Below are 20,288 nucleotides of genomic sequence, written 5' to 3' on the forward strand. Positions count from 1 at the left end.
TGAAGAAATATGGGAAAGAACTAATGTTCACTGTTGTGATGATAGGGAGCTCTGAGTGGCTGGCAGCCAAGGCTGAGCTGGCACAAGGTCTTACCAGGGTGGATTGGGTGATATGAAGTGGGGAGGGTGGAAGCAAACAGGTTATGACATGGTCCGTCAAATCATGGAGGTCTACCTGGAAGCTTTGAGGACAGAAGGATGTGCAGATGTTATGGGGCCATCAGAATAGAAAAGACTTCACATACTTCTGTGTTGAACAAGAGGGATGGAGAGAAATCCTATTTGATTCCCAGGTTTGTGATTTGAACACCTAAAAACATGTGCTATGGATCACCTGAACAGCATCTTCACATCCTCTGTGGGGCCAAGCCTAGACCAGGCAATGGCCCTGGGGTAGCCCTCAGCACTCTTCCTTTGGAGGAAAACATTTTTAAAAAGTCTAAATGAGCTTGTAATTAGATTGTTGGGCCTGGGTGACATGGCAACTTGGCATGCGGTCTCTCTTCGGTCAGCCTATGCTATGTTCTTCAGGACTTCCTGTTTGGGAACATTTGCTTCTTAAAAACAATATATAAATTACCTTGGCTACTAAATATGTTTAAATAAATATGTTAAAAAACACTTAGCAAAAAATTTTTTTTAATTTCACCAATTAGTTTCTCACCCACAGAAGCTTTTATTGACTAAAATCCAGTTTACCATGCTTACGGGTGTGGAAACGAAGTCTGCCAAGACACTCATACTGGAACAGCCAGTGAAAACACTCTGTGAGATGGCTTTTGGCATACAGGGAGGGCTGTTTTTGATTTTATGCAGCATAACTTTCTGGTACACATAATCAATCAGTTTCAGCTGGTGCCTTGACAGATGGACCTAGAGTGAAAAATAAAATCCCCTACAGGTGGAAATAACTAACGTCAGCAGTGAATTTGAGCATCACTAAGCTTTCTCTTAGGTGCTGGGTCATGTGGGCTACTGTGAGAACAGAGATCTGAGTCAGCTGGAGAAAAGAGAACAGAAAGAAGCATGCCCAGCTCAGCTAAGGTGACCTTGGGGATTTCAACAGAAGCATTCATATTCTCCCTCCACAAGGTCAAGAACATGGAATAAAGAGACTAATGCTTTCAAATATATGAGTCAATGCACCCTGAGAAGAGGATTCTGTGCACTGAGGGTTTATCAAATTCAGAGTGCCTTCCTGGACTCCGTCCCCACAGAACTCTTATATACCTAGCAGCAGGCTTTTACACGGAGGAAATCCTGCAGCTAAGAGGAGCAGGGCACAAGCATCACTGAGACCTTTTTCTGTCTCTTTGTCTACAATGTCCACGATTACCGGTCATTTGAGGAAATAAACAGCTGGGAGTTGTGGGGCATGCCTGAAATTATAGGAAGCCAAGGCAGGAGTTTGAAGCCAGCCTGGGCTACATGGCAAAACCTCCTCCACCTCAAATAAATGAAGGGGGAAAAGGCAAGCATGAAGGAAGGGACAGGAAGTGAAGGAGCCACTGTATCCAAAGTCTGCTTTCTGTTGCTAAGAACACAATATCAATGACTGAGTATGTTATAAAGACAGGAGAGGAGGTTTACTTTGATCCAAGGTCAAGGGGTCAAATTTGTTGATCACAAGTTTGAGATCTGCTTTGGCTACAGAGTGAACTCAAAACTAACCTGGCGCCAGGCGGTGGTGATGCACGCCTTTGATCCCAGCACTCGGGAGGCAGAGCCAAGCGGATCTCTATGAGTTCAAGGACAGCCTGGGCTACCAAGTGAGTTCCAGGAAAGGCGCAAAGCTATACAGAGAAACCCTGTCTCGAAAAACCACCACCACCACCACCACCACCAACAACAACAACAACAACAAAAACTAACCTGGCAACAAAATGATATGCTGTTTCTAAATACAGAATAAAAATAACTAGGGATTTAACTCAGTGCTAGAGTGAGTATATGCTGGGTTCTAGGCTTCATTTCTAGTACAGCATACACATCTATGTACATACACATAAAATCTCTCTCTCTCTCTCTCATGTATATATATATATATATATATATATATATATGTACGTACATGTATATATACATATATACTTACACACACACTATATATGTATATATATACATATATATGGTTATATGCTAGAGAGACAGCTCAGTGGTTCAGCGCATGTATTATTCTTAAGGAGAACCAGAATTCAGTTCCAAGAACCCTCGTTGGGTGATTATAACTCTATAATAACCTATAACTCTAGCTCAAGATGATCTGATATCTTACTTCCTCAGGAGCCCATGCATAGTGGCACACACGTTTAATTACAGCACTTGAGAGGCATAGGAGAGCAGATCTCTGTGAGTTTAAGACTAGCCTGGTATGCACAGAAAATGCTAGGCTAGCCAGGATGACAGAGTAAGACCCTGTCTGAAAAATTTTATCTCAATACAAAAGGAATATACCATCAGATTTATAACATGTAAAATAGAATGCATGATAACAAACATACAGAGGGCAGGAGAAAAGAAATTATTATAATACAGTTTTCCTATGTGAAGGGATATGATATTATTTGAAAAAATGTGATAAATTTAAAGATGCATATTATTAATCTTAGAGTAAACACTAGTTTTCCATCTGCAAAAGAGAGGCATAAGAAGTCAAAAGTGGAGATAAAAATGAAATACCAAAAATACTCAATGCATCAAAAATACACAGTAAAAGTGGAGATAGTTAACAAATGTGACAGGAAGATAAAAATGTCAAGTTAGAAGGCTTAAACATTAAATAAAGTATAAATGGTCTAAATGTCCTTAAAAGGCAGAGATAGTAGAACACAAGTCTATCACTCAAGCTGTTCAGTGGATTTGGGACATTAACATTCCTTTGGTAGCTGCCAAGTGGAGTCTCCTGAACTTACAGAAAACTACCTATTACTAAATTCCTTTTCCTGCTAAACAGTCCAACGGATCTGTGAGTCCCAGGAGGAATTGTAAGTATACAAATGAAATGGGAAATGCAGACACGTTGAGCAGATCTTGGGAGAGCTCAGTAAATCTGTTTCCTTCCCTTCCCAAATAAGCACTGTGTGCAAATGTTAATTACAGGACATGCACTAAGTTCCATCTACCAAGATGACGTGATGATGTCCCCTAGTCCCGTGACCAGGAAAGATACTAGTCTTCTAGGCCAATCCAGCCCACATCCTGCCATTTGATCCTTTAGGTCAGGGTAGTATTTAGGATGTGCAATCTACCCACACTACCCACACTAAAGGCTCAAAGAAATAAAGCTCTTCTAATGCTACAGGGACAACTTGTGTCTATTTTTAGCTCATACACCCTCAATCGGAGGCCTCTTCAAGGCTTTATCATTCCCATGTTGTCTCATTTACAGTACTTTTATTTCCAGATTCAAATATGAACAAAATAGTAAAACAATAACAGGAACTAAACAGTTTACTTCTGTGTGATTTATTTCCCAAATGGACTTGCCACCTGATCAAGATCGAAGTAGGATTTGTACACTGAGAGTCAGATTTGTCCATCAGGTTACCAGGGCAACTTGCAACTTGAGAAAGTGGCTGTCCCTCCAGCTGATGGGGTACCAGGATGGAGTGTTAGCCTGTGTTTCTGAAGATTGTATATGTACAGTTCATAGAAGCTCATAGGAGAAAAATGCTTTTAAAATGACCGTTTTCTCCATGAGAAGGTGGGGAGCCCCAGGCTTTGGTGACTGTTGGCTTTGAACTGAAGCTCTCGTACCCACTATCTGTCTGACTGATACACTGCATCTCTGGACTCAGTTTCTTACTCTCTAACATTGAAAAGATTCAAAGTGTTTGTGAACACTCAATATAAATTATAATAGGTACTCTATCTTTATTCCACATGCTGTCCAAAGCACATGGCAATCAACAGTAGCTGCTGTCTATTCAACTGTTACTTCACACTACCCACCCAGCAAAAGGTTCATATGGAACACCATATTTAAACGTGCATAACAAACCCTGTCTTCATAGAGGTTAAGGCCCACCATAGAGAGCCTGTGGAAGAGTGAAAGCTTAGGCCAGGAATAGTGTTTGTGTTTCATGTGCTCATATTTATTTATTCAATACATATTTATCAAATACTTAATGTTTTAACCACTGTATAACACTGTCCTGCAGAGATATCTGATTATCTTTCAGTGAACACTCAACACTGGTACTTCTCACATCACAAAGACATTTATTTCATAATCAAATGAAGTCTTCACTCATGTTAATAACAGTATTGATTTACATGCCACCCTTTTTGAGGCAGGGTCTCCATGTAGAGCCCAGTTTGGCTCTGAACTCATGATCATCCTGCCTCAGCTTTCTGAGTGCCGAGTATTCTTCCCTACAGTCGTCCTTCACGTGACACACTTTTTCCAGCTAACAGGAGAGAGGAGGGTCCCACACACTCTCTGTGGGCAGCGTCCCATCTGTGTGGGAGGTGAGAGCAGCGTAGAAGCAGACGCTTTATTTCCTCAGATGGATTTTCTCCTTTAATCCTCACAGTACTCAGAGAGGTTCTGTTAACGTCTTAACAGAGGAACTTCCAGAATGCAGAATTTCTGAGACTAGGTGGGACGGGCAGCTAAATAACTTCCTGTGGGCAGTGGAGTCGGAATTAGGGTCTAGGAAGTACTGGAGGCCTGAGTTTTCAGTTAGTGGAGTTTTTCTGTTTTTGTTGTGTAAGCAGGGTTGAATTTTCCCTAAGTCAAATGTCACATGACACCATCCTGCTCCACGTCAGCAACTCCAGAAGCTAGCGTGCTCCACTCTCAGGTGGCCCCGCCATCGCCCCAAGAGCCCCTGTACTCCCTCTGGGCACTGACTGTTTTCTTTACTGTCATCAGAGAACCAGGCTGGGTGGGCACACAGCAGGAGCACAATACAAGTCTGGGTAAGGAAAGAGGAAAGGGGAGCGGGAAGGAGGTGGGAGAGAGCGAAAACCCCAGAACAAGCTGCAAAGGCTGCTCACCTTCAGCTTCTGTCTTTCCACCTCCACAGACGAGCGCACCGACTTCATTTCCACGGTGTGCTTCTTCACCAAGTCCTCCAGGCGCTTCCCCAGCTGCTCTCGGAGCTGCTGCTTCTCCTCTTCAGTCTGATGTCTGACTTTACGCAGGTCTTCTTCGTATTTCTGCTTCATGCGTTCTATTTCACCGTTTGCTTCTTTCTGGGTCTATAAAGGGAAATAAAACTTTGTAAGACTGCTGGGGAGAGATGAGGCCCACGTTTCTTTCCTACATTTTATATACTGATTTCATAGCAAGTATCAGATGGTGTGAAACATTTTACAAGACTATATATTTGATATTTGTAAGAGATTTCACTGTGCATACCATTGGAAGAGAGCTCTCTAGAATACCAAGTCTGTCATAGGATGTTCCAGCCCACAGTTTAGTTTCTAAAGAACATATTGTTTTGAGTGGAAATAGGATCTAAGCAATGCCTATTTTCTCTGGTAAATACAAACTTGGGAAAATTCTGCCACAGTCTTGTTCTCCTAGGTTTGAATGGCATGGAACTGGCAAGAAACTGGTCAGGGGCTGGAGAGATGGCTCAGTGGTTAAGAGCACTAGCTGCTTCTCTCGAGGACCCAGGTGTGACTTTCACTCTCCACATGATGTCTCACAACCATCAGTACCTCTGGGTCTAGGGGATCCAATGCCCTTTTCTGGACTTTGTGGATATCAGGCATGCAAGTGGTACCCAGACATAAATACAGGCAAAGCATCCATACACATAAAATGAAGTAAAAAGAACTGGTGAAGTCCTGACTCTCTCGTCATCTACCCCTGAATAATGGGGCTTGAGGTTCCAAGTGGATCCACCAATGTTAGGGGATGGCCTCTACCTGAAGCTCATGCCAACCTCCTGTGACTTTTCCACTCCCGCTTCTATCAGAAGCTACCTGTGTTTCTGAGCCTCCTTCACCACAGTGGCACAGCTTGGGCAAGCCTTGGTCCTGCTGAGGGTGAAGGCTGCAGGCTTCCAGGTCATTGGTTTTGCTCAGGACTTCCGTCTCAGTCTTCACGTCATCTGCAAGGGTGAGTTTCAACATCAGTTGAGATGCTCATGTCCAGGGCCTTTTGAACATAGTTCTGCTGCTCACCCATCCTGCTTACCACGCCTCTGTGTAGTCCCTGCAGCCCTCAAGTGTGGTCAATGTAATGATTCTAATCTTCATTCCAAACAGTATCCTGAGTTTAAATAATGGCCACATTCTGCCTTCCTGAATAAAAATGTTATCTCATGTTCCATGAGTTTAAAAAGTTGATCATGTTTTCTAGTATATGTATGTTCATGAAAGTTCAAGGAGAAGTAATAGATATAACTCTTTCTCCCTTCCTGCCTTTCCTCCTTCCTTCCTTCCTTCCTTTCTTTCTTTTTTTCTTCCTTTCTTTCTTCCTTTCTCTATTCCCTGTGGCTATTTCTAAACATTATTGTTTTAAACCCTCTGTTTCCAACATTTTAAACCTCTTCTCTTCACCTTTCCAGCCTAGGGAGTCTCCCCCCTCCCCCAGCCCTTTGACACCTTGGTCCTCTGCTCCCTCGGCCACACCCCTATCCTAAAGCATCATGGGCTACAATGGAACCATATCTCAAGCTTCCCAAAGACAGAGCCCATGTTTCCTGCCTTTGCCATCAATCCTGTCATAGGTCAAGTCTTCAAGAACTTTTGGTTGTGGAATCCTAGATAAAGACACTTAGAGTTAGATGTATTTATATCTAAACACTAGCGTTCATCACCAGACATTTAGTTGACCTTCGATCAGCCATTTATCCTCCCCTGGCCTCACTTAATCTTCTATAACATGGGACAATGACACCTGTCTCACAAAATTATTGGCAAGACCCAGTAATGGAACTGTGTGAAAGGCTGCTAAAATTACAAAACCCTGATCAGTCATGCAGAAGAAAAAGCAAAAATGCAGGCATCATGGACAGCATTGTGAGGGTAAGGAGTCCCTTTGTATCAAATCTTTTAGACATCTGGCCTTTGCAGCCCCAGGTGAGGAGCTGGTGTTGACTCATCTGTACCCAGAACAGTTTTGATTCATCCTCTTAGCAGGTCCGATACAATGGCCCTGTTCCTGCTCTCTCAGTCTAGAGACTGTCCCCCCAGCACCAGACCAAACCTGGTGGCTAATCCTCCATTCGAAAGAAATCAATCCGGGGCATCTCACCAGCTTTCGGTGTCACGTGACACTCCTGGAGCATCAGCCTGTCTTTGGCAATAGCCAACTTCTCGCCCAGTTTCCTTGCGGTACTCTTCAATTCTGAATTCTCCTGCCGAGCCTCCCTCAGCTGCACATCGAGGTCCTAAACAGAGGGCAGGTCTTAGGTTTCTGAACGGGGATGCCAAGTGCCCAGAAGAGCTGCTAGATCTGAAAGGTGGCTGAGGAGGGCACAGCGCGGGTCAGGAGGCTCTAGAATTACCAGCTCTGGGGTCAGCAAAGCCTTACCCACCCTCCCATGGTAGTGTGGCACTGGGCAAGTTATTTATCCCTTCTCCAGAGAGGACAGGATAAGATAAAAGTATGTCGAAAATACTCGGGGAGTATTAGAAATGCTAGCTGTGGTTTTGAGAGATGGAGTCCTGTGCTTCTGTAGGGCTTACAAAACTGAGTCATCAATGGTTCTGCTCTCTTTGAACAAAAACGTCCTAAGGGCTTTAGGAGAGTCAAGTATTTTTACAGAATGAGCACATAAAATTAAAATAATTTAGAATTAGACTTGTCAGAGTTGAAAATTTTACAGGGCAGCCACCTGGACTAGGCATTCAGCGCCCACTCCCACGCTGGGATTATCTTCTCATCTGTAAACTGTAAGGCTTGTGCTCTCTGAGGTTAGGGACAGTCTAGCTCACTGTGCGTCCCCTGACCATAAACCTAGACCTAGTCCAAAGTAAGTATTTAATAAAGACTTGTTGAATGGACGTGGGAGAACTGATACCAGCAATAATACCGACCTTGGTGGAACTGGAGTGCTTAGCACAGTCCCTGGCTAGTGGTGGGTGTTCAGAAGTAGTCTCTGCCTATCATCCCCTGCGGAGGAAGAAGAGGCTTACCTGGATCCTTTCTTTCAGTTTCTGGGCATACTTCTTGAGGTCACTTATCTTGCGCCCTCTGTGTTCCAGGTCCCCTTCCAGCTTCCTGACCTGAGCCTGCAGGGCCGACTCCTGGACCTGGAAGTTCTTTCGAAGGCCTGACTCTTTCTCCTGCCACTGCCATAGGGCCTCGCTGACAGACTGCTGCATGGCCTGCCGGATGGCCTCATTTTCCCGCTCATAGGTGGCCTGTAGCTCCTCTGCTTTGCGGGCATAATCCTGGCTCAGCTGCTGGTTCTCAGCTCGCAATCGCTCTACTTCCAGCAAGACCTCGTGCATCTCCGGTCGCTGGCCGGACTCTGCCGTGGCATCGGGGCTGTCTTGGGATAGCTGGCCCCACTGGGGCCCCTCATGGCTGGTCAGCAGCTGGAGTCTCTTCTCATAATCAGCCTTGAGTTCCAGCATCTCCTTGGAAAGAATCAGGACTCGCTCAGCGTGCTCAGCTTCCACCCGAAGTTCTCTCTCTTTAGTTTCCAACTTACAGGAGGCTGACTCAGCCAAGGCCTCTTGGGTCAGCCTCTTCTGCAGCTCCAAGGCACTCTCCAGGGTCTGGATGCGCTTTAGAAGCACCTCTGCATCCTCACTGGTGCGTTCCTGTTCCTGCAAGAGCCTGGCCCTGGTTTCAGCCACTGCGTCCTGGAGCTCCTCCTGGTGGGCTTCCCTTAGTGACTCGGCACTGGCCTCTGCCTCATCCTGGCGAGTATTCAGGGCATAAATCACCTGCAGGACAGCAGACAGAGCACAGTTAGGGCAAGCAGGTGGTGCATGGGAGGGTGACTGTGACCAGAGAGGCTTGGCCTCGACACTGAGATCCTGTCACACATGCAGTGCCTGAGAAAAGGGTTTTCAAGGTAGCCATGACTTGGTATATTAGAAAGGGTTCCTAGGAGAAGCCAGTAAGGGAGCAGGGAAGTGAGACAGGCAGGTGGTGGGACCAAGGTCAAGGAGCGATAAGCACAAATGTTTGGGAGGGAATTTTTGGTGGAACTGTATAAAGAATCTCCTGGGTACAGTGGGAATCCAGGGAAGGGTTTTTAAAGGAAAGAAACAATGTGACCTCATTTGTTAAAAACAATGCCCTGAGATACAAAGATCCAATAAAACCTTAGAGAATTGAACCCAGCAATAAACTTAATAGGCACAGGGGTAGCATTTAAAACAAACAAACAAAACAGCATCTTTCTTTTTTTGAGAGAAGATTTCTCTGCATGGTCCTGGCTGTCCTGGAACTTGTTCTGTAGACCAGAGTGGCCTTGAACTCAGAGATCAGTCTGCCTCTGCCTCCTGAGTGCTGGGATTAAAAGTGTGCACCACCATGACTGAAAACCCATTATCTTCCTATGAGTAAAAAAGACATTTTTTTACATAGCAAACTATAATTTGAAGGGAAACTCCTCAACTTGACAGATCACACCTATGAAAACCCATGGTTAATAACCATACTCAGCCAGGCAGTGGTGGCTTGAGCCTTTAATCCCAGCACTCAGAAGACAGAAGCAGATGGATCTCTGTAAGTTCAAGTCCAGCCTGGTCTACAGAGTGAGTTCCAAGACAGCCAAGGCTACCAAAGAAATCCTGTCTCAAAAAACAAAACAAAAAACAAAATTATACTCAATAAGAAAGAGTGAATATACTTTCTTCAGAAGATCAGGAACAAGGCAAGGATTATCTGTCCACTCTACTCCTAAAACAAAAGAAAGACAAACGCTGCTTTGCCAAGTGGAGAATGGTACGGAAGGGGCTTAGAACCCATGCAAAGCCCAAGAATTGAGAATGATGCCCGGGAAGTTGATCTGGGAAACAGGTATGTTGACTGAGATTTATAAAATCTGTAGGAAGAATGATCTCTTCAAGTCTGAGATCAGCCTGGTCTACAGAGTAAATTCTAGGCTATTCAGGCCTACATTGTGACACACTGCCTCAAAATAATAATGATGATGATGATAAAGAATAATAATAATAATAATAATAATAATAATAATAATAACAATAACACCCTAAAAAATTGAAGGTAGTCTGAGTGTGGTGAAGAAAATCCGGAATTGTGCTTGGCAGTGTTTGATAAGCCTCTAGACATAACTGGTGGAGAAGACACCAAGGCAGGAGCTCCGAGGGGAAAGTCTGAGCTCGAGAGGAAGGGCTGCCCAATGAAAAGTTACACAGTTGCCGCTGTTTGCTACAAAGGGGTCTAAAATATATCCGTGTGTAAGTCGAGAATGACAGAGAACGCAAAAGAGAAGCTCCAGGAACAGAGGGAGTAAAAGATCAAATTCCCTGGAAAGGGTGTCTCACAGAGATGGGTCTTCCACAAGAGACAGAAGGAAGGGAGAGATGGGAACAGGTTCATGGTACTTGTGACAGGAGAATGAGGAAGCCATCACATGCAGAGGTGAGAAGGTGGCATCTACATTCTCAGCCAAGAAGAAATTAAGGTCACCACATAGTGGATTCCTATACTGCTTCACCTACGCTTTGCAAACTGTGGCCTTGTTCTCCTGAATTCTTTGGAGGTGGAGTGTCATTTCAGGGTGCTTGGCAGAGACAAAGCAGGTGTAAATGCTATTCTTCTCTTCAGAAGAATAGCATTCATATTAGAGATCCCCTTTTATGGAGTTTAGGAAAAAAAAACAAAAGGTTTCCATTGCTTTTTTAAAAAATTGAAACAATTATTAAATAGAGAATAAATCTGTTTAGAAAGGGTCTATGAGAGGAAGTCTTGGTTACCCCCTCTCTGTGTGTGTACACCTTCATAATTACAAGATAATTCATAAAGAAGGCCAAATGCATCACCAGAGGTGGTCAGCATATCTTGATTTAACAAGAGTTTACTAGAGACCACAGATCTCGAAGGAAGAGTAAGTTCCCAGGATACAGATAACATCTGATGTTTCATTACGTCCTTATGATAGTGGTATTGACTTACTTTTTGCCTTTGCTAACAGAACGCTGGCTCCATGAAAGAGGAATTTGGTTTCTTGATCATCATTATCTATCCCCATGCTTGGTTCTAAGTGGGATGCTCTCAAAAATCCTCAAATGGCTAAGTGAGAGTGACATGGCCTGATGGAATCATAAAGTCTTAGGAAAATCAGATCCACTTTAAAAACCACGAATCCAGCAGCATCCTGTGTGTGTGTGTTCTTGTTCTCAGCCTCCCTCCCACTTTCTGCCTCTCTTCCTCCCATCCCCGATGCACTCTCCCAGGAGGACTCCACAATAAATGAAGCTACTGTCTCCCCAATTCCACCCTCACAACTCTGCACACCATGCACAGTATTTAGCCACTTGTGGTGGGTTCTATGGTCTCCTAATGACTTTTGTCTAACAGCATATCTTTAGTAAGTGAAGTTGAAATTGATATCCCACTGGCTGTGATTTGTGTTAATAATAAAAAAAACATTTTGTGGGGGTAGGAAGGGAGAGAACAAGGGAATCTGTGGCTATTATGTAGAACTGAATAGTATTGTAAAATAAAATAAAAAAAAGTTAATAAAAACATTTTGTGCCTACTACATAAATAGGTACTGGATACACATTTTTCGTTTCAGAAAATCCCCATGGTAACTCTACAAAGATGGTACTTTTTCTTCTTATTCTACCACTGAGAATTGAGTTGCAGAGAAGTCCCACAACTTTTAGAAAGCCTAAAAAGGTATAATCAGGAATATGCACACCTACTGCCCAGGACTGCAGTCTGTCTCACTGATTCTTTTAGTCATTTATTTATTTATAGATTTTCTGCACACTTGGGAAGAGCTAGGTTCCACAACAGGCACTGGAAACATACATAATTGAATTTTCAACCTTAAAAATAATACTCACTGCACTGTGGAAATGATTCAGCAAGTAAAATGCTTGCCATGAGGACTTAAATTGGCTCCCCAGGACCCAAATAAAAGCTGGGTGTGGTGACATGCTTGTAATCCCAGCATGGGAGAAAAAAAAAAAAAAGCAGGATCCCTGGGTCTTGCTGGCCAATCTAGCTTAATCAATGAGCTCCAGGTTCAATGACAGACCCTACCCTAAAGAATAAGTAAATACATAAACAAACAAATAAATAAATGGCTGAGTCAGGCTTGGTAGCATACAGCAGTCAGAAGGCAGTGGCAGGCAGATTTCTTTGAGTTCAAACCTGGTCTGTAAAGCTCCAGGACAGCCAGAGTTTCCCAGTAAGATAGACCCTGCATCAGAAACAAATCAAACCAAAAAGATATAGACAGAGATTGATGAGGAAGCCACCTGATAGTGACTTCTAACCTCCATATATACTGGTGCGTGTATGCACGCGCACACACACACACACACACACACACACATATGCACGCACGCACAAAATATACATAAATTGAAGTATAAATATATATTTGAAGTGTGTGCATGTGTGTGTTTCAATACATACCGACAAGTGCTATGAGGGTCTACACGTTACTGTAGAAACAGAGGCAGGACTATGATAGGAAACACCTTCCAGGAAAAAGTGAGCCTTTCTGTCTCTTCAGTCTTAAGGTAATCAAGTCCCTTTCATTGTCAATTTCTGAATCCACAAGAACAAATTCACTTCTCTGCATTCATCTACAGCACTTTAGATGAAGAGGAAGGCACAATAGGCTCATAACAAGTGTCCGTGATGGAATTGATGCAGATCATCAATAATGCATATACCTCCCTCCCACAGAGAATAATTGCTGCTAGGAACAGACGTCAAAAGAGACAGTGTTTCCTAGTCACTTGCACTGACCATCTGAGTAGAATTTGGGTAGATGGGATAATGAGTTGCATCTTAGGGCCAAAATGGGGTTAAGATTATGAAAGGTAATCTTCCCAGGCCTTCCCAGTCTTCCTGTTGCCATTCATAGACATAAAACTCAGAATTTACAGGTTAGATTTAAAATGAAAAGCATCCGAGACCTGAATGACCAAGAAGGGTTGCCTACCCACTGAGAGCACGGGACATAACCTAGAAATGAACATTGAGCCCCTGACTTGGTCTCGTCTAGTATGATATTTGTTAGTTGCCCTGATGTAACAGAGGTTGTAAAGACTACCCCAGGATGGGTGATTCACTGGAGGACTCACAAGCTGAGCACATATTCATACTCATGGCTGTGATTTATTGCAGTGAATCAGCCAAGGAATAGCTAGCTGCCTGTGCCTGGGAGTAAAGCTGAGGGCAAGCTTCCAAGAGTCCCCTCCCACAGGAGCTAAGTCACTCAGTGAGACTTTGTGGCAATGTATGTAAAATAATCTGCCAAGGAAGCTGTGAACAAGGACAACAACAACAGACGTGCCAGAGTGGATGGGAAAAGACCAGGAGGCCTCAACCCTACACAAAAAACTACAAGCAATTAAGGAATGCTGAAGAGTGGGGGAGATATTCTTCCCCAGGGGAGAGCACACTAATTGGTTTATCCAATACCAAATGGCCAGCCCCAAAAACATACTTAAAAGTAACATTATACAGACCAGGCAGATTATATATATATAACAGCAATTAAGGAAAAAAGAGAACATGAATTTGAAAGAGAACAAGGACAGATGTGTGGGAGGGTTTAGACTCTAATAGAGGAAAGAATGGGAAGGGAGAATGATGTAATTATAATCTCAAAAGTAAAAGAAAAAATATGTAGCAACCAAGGTTTTTACCGCTCAGGCAAGCAGCCTCTACCTGACATGCACCAAAATTCTAACCCCAAAGAAGAAAAGCAGATATTCAGTAAAAATGACATTTGAAAAGACATTTTGGGAATAGTGAGAGCAGCTCTTAGTGGTTTGAGCAGGAGGACCCCTCTGGAAGCTGATAATTTCTTAGATGCCAGCTGAGGGTTAACCTTGCAAGCAACATATTCTAAAAATAAATAAATAAATAAGCCTCAAGCTGCTACATTAACTTCTTTCTGTATATTGAATATCCTCAAATGATAGAGAAATACTTTCATTTCTTGTTAGAATCTCTTTAAGAGAGGCAAATCTTAACATGAATGGGGGGTTCTTGTGGAAAAGAACAAAATGTCCTTGGGAAGATTACTCCATAAAGCTTTGTGGGGGCTGGAAAGATGACTCCGTGAGGTTCCTGCTGTGTAAGCATGAGGACCTGTGCTCAGACCTCCAGAACCCACATAAATGCTGGGTGGTGTCAAGTGGGTGTAATCCCAGCCCTAGGGTTGGAGACAGGATCACAGGAGCTTTCCAGTCAACTAGCTTCACCTAAATGGTGAGCTCTGGTTTAGTGAGAGGGGGAACGATACGAAGACACTCCATGGCAGCCTGGGGCCTTCAAGTGCACATGCATAGGTCACTGTAGCTGCACACCTACATATACACCACATACCCATATACACTAAAAATAAGATAGATTTGCGATTTTATTCAAGATAAAATAAGTTATATACCAATGGTTATGATTTGTTGATACTTGGTCCTTTAGGCAGAATGGAAAACAACTCAGAGCTGATATAGCCTGACATAGCCATGAAAACACTCAGTGCAAGAAAGTATTCAATGTCACACCAATTTGAGGAAGAATTAGGGTGCCTAGGATTCAGGGACTGTTTCAAGGATGCTCAAGTGAGTCTTCCCTGTAATGTGAACATTTGTCCTATGTACTCACTCCTAAATCAACACATAATCAGATTTCAGGCTAGAAGTAGCAGGTAGAGTCCTATATTGTATGCATAAATTGTCTCAGAGCAGTTGGCATGGGCACATTAGTCCTAGTGTCTATCTGAAAGACCCCAAACAGTCCCATAAGTGTTTTTCCAAACTACTATGTTGTGTTGAAATCTGTCTAGATAATTCCTGGCTTTCCAAGGATGCCCATACTCAATTTTTCATATCCTCTCTTTGTACCACCTATAAGGTTACTCATCTATCTACCCATGGATAGAACTCATAATTAATAATGTTAATTATGTATGCTGTATTTTATTTTTATTTATTTAATTTTATTATTATTATTATTATTATTATTATTATTATTATTTTGGTTTTTTCGAGACAGGGTTTCTCTGTGTAGCTTTGTGCCTTTCCTGGAATTCACTCTGTAGACCAGGCTGACCTTGAACTCACAGAGATCCGCCTGCCTCTGCCTCCCGAGTACTGAGATTAAAGGTGTGTGCCATCAACGCCCGGCCTTCCCTACCTACTTAACGATACCTTAAAACCCTCTTTCATCTTCGACCTCATTTTCAGTATCACATCCTCGACAGTATCGCCACCTTATCAACCCAACCACCTTAGTAACCATTACATACTAATTCATACTTAAGAATTCTGATCTCATCTGTATTCCCTGTATTATAACATCCAACTGATTTATCTTATGCTCAGCATTCCTTTTCTCCATAGGGATGATTTCAACTTTCTATCATGTTCATTATGACCCAAACTTAATTCCTGCCTGCTCATGCTTTTCTAGCATTGAGATGGACTGATTAAGAGCTTGGACTTTACAGTCAGAGTCCCAGCATCCCTAAATTTTAGCAGGAGAAAGTGAGCTAATGATTCAACCCTATTGAAGCTTGACAGTAAAATTAGAAAAAGAATAATATCTTAGGGTTGTACTGAGAGCTAGTGAGATAACGTTCACGGGCATAAATGCTATTACTTGCCCAGGAAAAAAAATACTTGGACTTTAATTATGTGCTGGGGAAAAGCCAGTGTTCAGAGTACTTGGTAGTATGTAGTCAATGTTGGGAGCATTGTCAGCATGGTTCCACATCCTGGAAAATAGAGCAATCCGACCATTCTCTTGAGAAGCCTGTAAGCTAGTAGAATGTTGGAGACCGAATTATTTGTCAACATTTTGTTTCATTCTTTTCACTTCCTTGCCATGGTTCTTCCCAGTGTGTACATGGAATTTACTTCTCTTCCATAATAAGGTTGAACTTGACTCTGTAACTTCCTTTGGGAATTAGAATGTGGACTTGTTGGTAGCAGAGGCTTTAAATGTGTTAATGCATTTTGGCTTGCTTTCTCATGCTTCTGTCCTTTATCATGGGAAAATATACAGAGCTGCCACCAGTCCCAGAATGAGAGACGTGTGGAGTATGCACAGCCTCAATCAACAGCCTGGAATTAACGGCAGCCAACCTGATCATGAGATCGATCACTGTTGCAGGCACTGAGGTTTAGACTCTGTTGTTACACAGCAATGTTAGAGGAAAATATCGCTAATTTGCAAGAAGAGACTGAATGTAAGCCAATTAGTATACACAGTGGGTAACTGGAATGCTCTGCTACAAGTCTACAGAGGCACAGAGAAAGGCAAGGGGGGAGAAGGGAGCACATGGCTCTGGTACTTCTCTCTGTTCTTCCACACCAACACTAATAGGTCAGTTCCATTATAAACTTGCTCTAAGTTTTGTTGTTATTGTTTGTGATTTTGAGACAGGGCCTCACTCTGTGACCTTGGCTGGTCTGAACTCACTCTCAGCTCAGTGTGGCCTTGAAATCACAATGACCTTATTGCCTAAGTCTCCTAAATGCTAGGATTACAGACCTGTGCCACCACATCTGGCCCTATGTATTTCATTGTTAGTAAAACTCATTCTTTTGGTCTCCCCTCCCATATGTTCCTCTATCTGTTGCAGCAAACTCCTCTAATATTTTGTCTATTGTCACTAACTTCTCACCTCTCCTTCCTTCTTGAGTTCTCTTTAATCAACCAGCTCTTACTCCAACCAATCTATCCAATTGTTCATCAAGGTCATAATGACCACCATACTGCTTAAGCTAGGAATACCTAAGTCTCAGTCTTCAACTTTCAGCAACATCTGACCTAGTAAATTACTCCCTCCTTGGAGTATTGTCTTCCCTTACAATACTTTCCTGCTGATCACATCATATTCTCATCTCCTTGGCTAGTCAATTCCTCCTCGTTTCCCATCTCTCAGATGTGACAGCCCCAGAGTTCAAGCCACAGATGTTTTCCTTTTCTAGAAACCTTCCTTGGGATTCCAGATAATCTCTTGAGATGTGCATGTTTTATTTGCTAGCAATTCTCCAGTTTATTTGGCTCTGCTGTTGGATTTGCCACCTAGCTGCTACTTATGGATCCTGTTGCTTGCTAATATCTCAATTTAGATAGCCAATGTGTGTCTGAATCTAATTGTGCACTTTGCCTTCACAAACAGCTCTTTCAGCAACATTCCCCATCTCATTTCATGGCAACTCCTTTCTTTCACCTTTTTAGGTTAAAAAAAATGGAGCTGACCAATTAGCACATGAAAATACACATAATGTCTCTAATAATTAAGGGAATATAAACCATAATGCAACACTATGGGATTGCATATGTATTAGGATAGATATCATAAAAAAAAAGAGAGAAAAGTGATGGTGAGGACATAAAGAAATGATGAGGCCTATAAAACATTGTTGGAAGGAGTGTGAAATGCTAAGATCCAGAGTGACTGGGACACTAGAACAGGGAGCACAACAAGATACAACACTGGACAGGTAGGCAGGGGTCAGTGGTGGTTTTAATGAGAATGGCCCCCATAGGCTCATATGTTTGGATGCTTGGTCTCCAGTTAGTGGAACTGTCTGGAAAGGATTAGGAGGTGTGGCCTTGTTGAAGGAGGAGTGGACCTGTTTGAGCAGATGTTTGTGTCATTAGTGGGTTGGCTTTGAGGTTTCAAAAGCCCAGGCCAGGCCCAGTCTCCCTCTCTCTGCCTGCAACTTGTGGATCAGATGTGAGCTCTCAGCTACTGTTCCAGTGTCATGGCTGCCTACCTGCCACCATGCTCCCTGTGTTGATGTTCATGGATGAACCCTCTGAAACTGTAAGCAAGTCCCCAATTAAATGTTTCCTTTATAAGTAGACTTGGCTATGGTGTCACCTCATGGCCATAGAACAATAACTAGGAGAGAGTCCAACATACACCTAAAGGAGCTTAGGCCTTATTCTGTTTATGTAGCAAATAGCAAACATAAAGATTCCCAGGCCTTGCCCCAGAGACCTCTGAAAGACACATGAGTGCATACTTTGATGATCTGTACTGTGTATTTCACTCAGGAAGTTTTCCCCACAAGACTCAGCCTCTTGGGAGCTGTAAAGACAAAAATGGTCCACTCCATAGGTTTTAGAACTAGTGAGCTAGCTGTGTGCAGTCTAGATTCAATGGTGGCGGAAAGAGGAATTCCATGATAGGGAAGCTGGATTAGTTCACGGTTAAAGAATGAGATATGAGTTCAAAAGTTGCCAGCAAGGAAAAGTGACAGGGACAGGGACTCTCAGGCATGATGTGGAGAAGGGAGCATCCTGAGCATTCTCTGTCCTGATGATTGAGGAGATGACCTTGCCATCCCAACTTGGAAGCACAGTACTATAGGACAGAGGAATACAGAAAGAGCCATCCGATTTCTTGTCACTAACCCCTCGACTCATGACGCCATACAAAGAGAGAAGCTTGAATTTTCTGGGCACCATGTGAGGAAAGAGAACTAGCTGATTCTCCAGAAGGAACTCTGAATTTAGGTAATGAGCTGCTCAGAAAAGCAAAGGACATGGACTTGCTGTCCCTTTCTTTGTGAAAACAGGTTGGAACAGGTCCCAGACAAGGCTGGGCTCCTTCAAGCAAATGAGCTTAGAATAAATTTCTAGATGGTTCCAAGATGCTAATTAAAATCTCATTATTACCCATCAGAGAGCTGTTGCTAAGGTACCTGATACATGTCATTGAACTGTAAGATATCAGCTTCTCAGTAATTGAAACTCAACTGCTTCCCAAACCAATTTAGAACGAGACTCAGTTGAAAATTGTGGACAGTCTCCCAGCAAGACTCATAATTACAGCCACTGCAATACTCATACCTAGAAACAGCCTTCCTTCCTTTCATGGAATTTCGTAAGCTGCAAAAGATGTGAGACCTGGAAAGGAATCATTTTGTCCATCTCAAATATCAAATGACTAGTTTAGAGCTTCCCCTTGGCTGTACAAACTGATCAACCAATATGCACATATGTGCATAATTCTGTGATGAAAAAACAGAAAGGTTAACACCTTTACCACGAAGTAATCCAAGCAGTGACATAAGAATCTGTCACCAAACGTGTAGAAACAGAATTGTGCGGATCAGGAAGATGGTTCAGCAGTTGAAGGCGCTCACTGTGTAAGCCTGGTGATCTGGGCTCCATCTCTGAAACCCATGTAATAAGCCTGATACAGTGGCATACATATGTGATCCCAGCCCTCCTTAAAAAAAATGGGGTGAAAGAACAGTTGAATTGTTCGAAAGCTTCTGAGCCAGCTAGCCTAGAATAAATAGTACAGCAGTAGAAACGGGAGACCTTGCTTCAACAAGCTGCAAAGTGAGAACTGACTCCTGAAAGTTGGCCCCTGAGCCTCCATGTAAAACATGGCACGTATGCACTTGCATGCATGAACACACACTCAAATAAATAAATAATAAATAATAAAATGTATAAAAATAATCACGTAAACACAAAAATAGGCATAACAACTCTTCAAATTCAGTTAGCTACATTACAATTTTTATATATTTAAATTTTAAAAGCAGGCTGTGGTGTTTTGAATGATAATGATGCAATAGGTTCATATTTAAATATACCTGGTCCTCAGTAGGTGGAACTGTTTGGCAAAGATTAGGAGGTGTGGCCTTGTTGGAGGAGGTGTGTCATTAGTGGGTGAGCTTTGAGGCTTCAAAAAACTCATGCCATTCCCACTGTTCTGCTCCTGTTGAAGACTGAGATGTGTGCTTCTGCATGTGCGCCACTCCAGTCTGCCTGCTGCCTTGATCCCCACCATGATGGGGATAAACTCCATCACTCTTGAACCATAAGCCCCAAACAACCACTTCCTTTGCTAAAATGCCTTGGTCATAGTGTTTTATCACAATAGAACTGTAACTGATACACAGGCTTTGCTTGAACAAGTATGCATATCCATTTTCCAGTTATATAACTGATACAACAAAAAGTGCTAACATTGCTTTTCACAGCATTTTTCAGTTCCGAGTAGCTTAAAGGCAAAATTCACAGTCTGATAAAAATAATTTTTTTAATACTGTAAATTATTTTCTCTACCATTCTATGGGACAATTTCTCTAAACATTTTCTAATCTGTTTACTGTATCTTTTGCAAAACCATCAGATAGACAGAATGACTCAAGCTACATATCTTTGTTCAAAC

General features: G+C 42.7%; 1 protein-coding gene across 2 annotated transcripts in view; it reads right to left on the reverse strand.

Moving 5' to 3' along the window:
- The window catches only part of Fam184b (family with sequence similarity 184 member B), a 100,732-nt gene that overhangs the window by 45,874 nt on the left and 34,570 nt on the right, over window positions 1-20,288 (reverse strand). For both annotated transcript variants that reach the window (XR_006076468.2, XM_016000189.3), the window contains exons 2-5: window positions 8,098-8,856; window positions 7,214-7,349; window positions 5,938-6,065; window positions 5,002-5,205 (exon numbers count right to left, since the gene is read on the reverse strand). Coding sequence is in view for 1 of the 2 variants with exons in the window: in XM_016000189.3 (XP_015855675.1) it covers window positions 5,002-5,205; window positions 5,938-6,065; window positions 7,214-7,349; window positions 8,098-8,856 (1,227 nt within the window). In the remaining variant the exon portion in view is untranslated. The remainder of the gene's footprint in view (window positions 1-5,001; window positions 5,206-5,937; window positions 6,066-7,213; window positions 7,350-8,097; window positions 8,857-20,288) is intronic.

The sequence above is a fragment of the Peromyscus maniculatus genome, chromosome 10, assembly GCF_049852395.1.
Source record: "Peromyscus maniculatus bairdii isolate BWxNUB_F1_BW_parent chromosome 10, HU_Pman_BW_mat_3.1, whole genome shotgun sequence".
Taxonomy (NCBI): domain Eukaryota; kingdom Metazoa; phylum Chordata; class Mammalia; order Rodentia; family Cricetidae; genus Peromyscus; species Peromyscus maniculatus.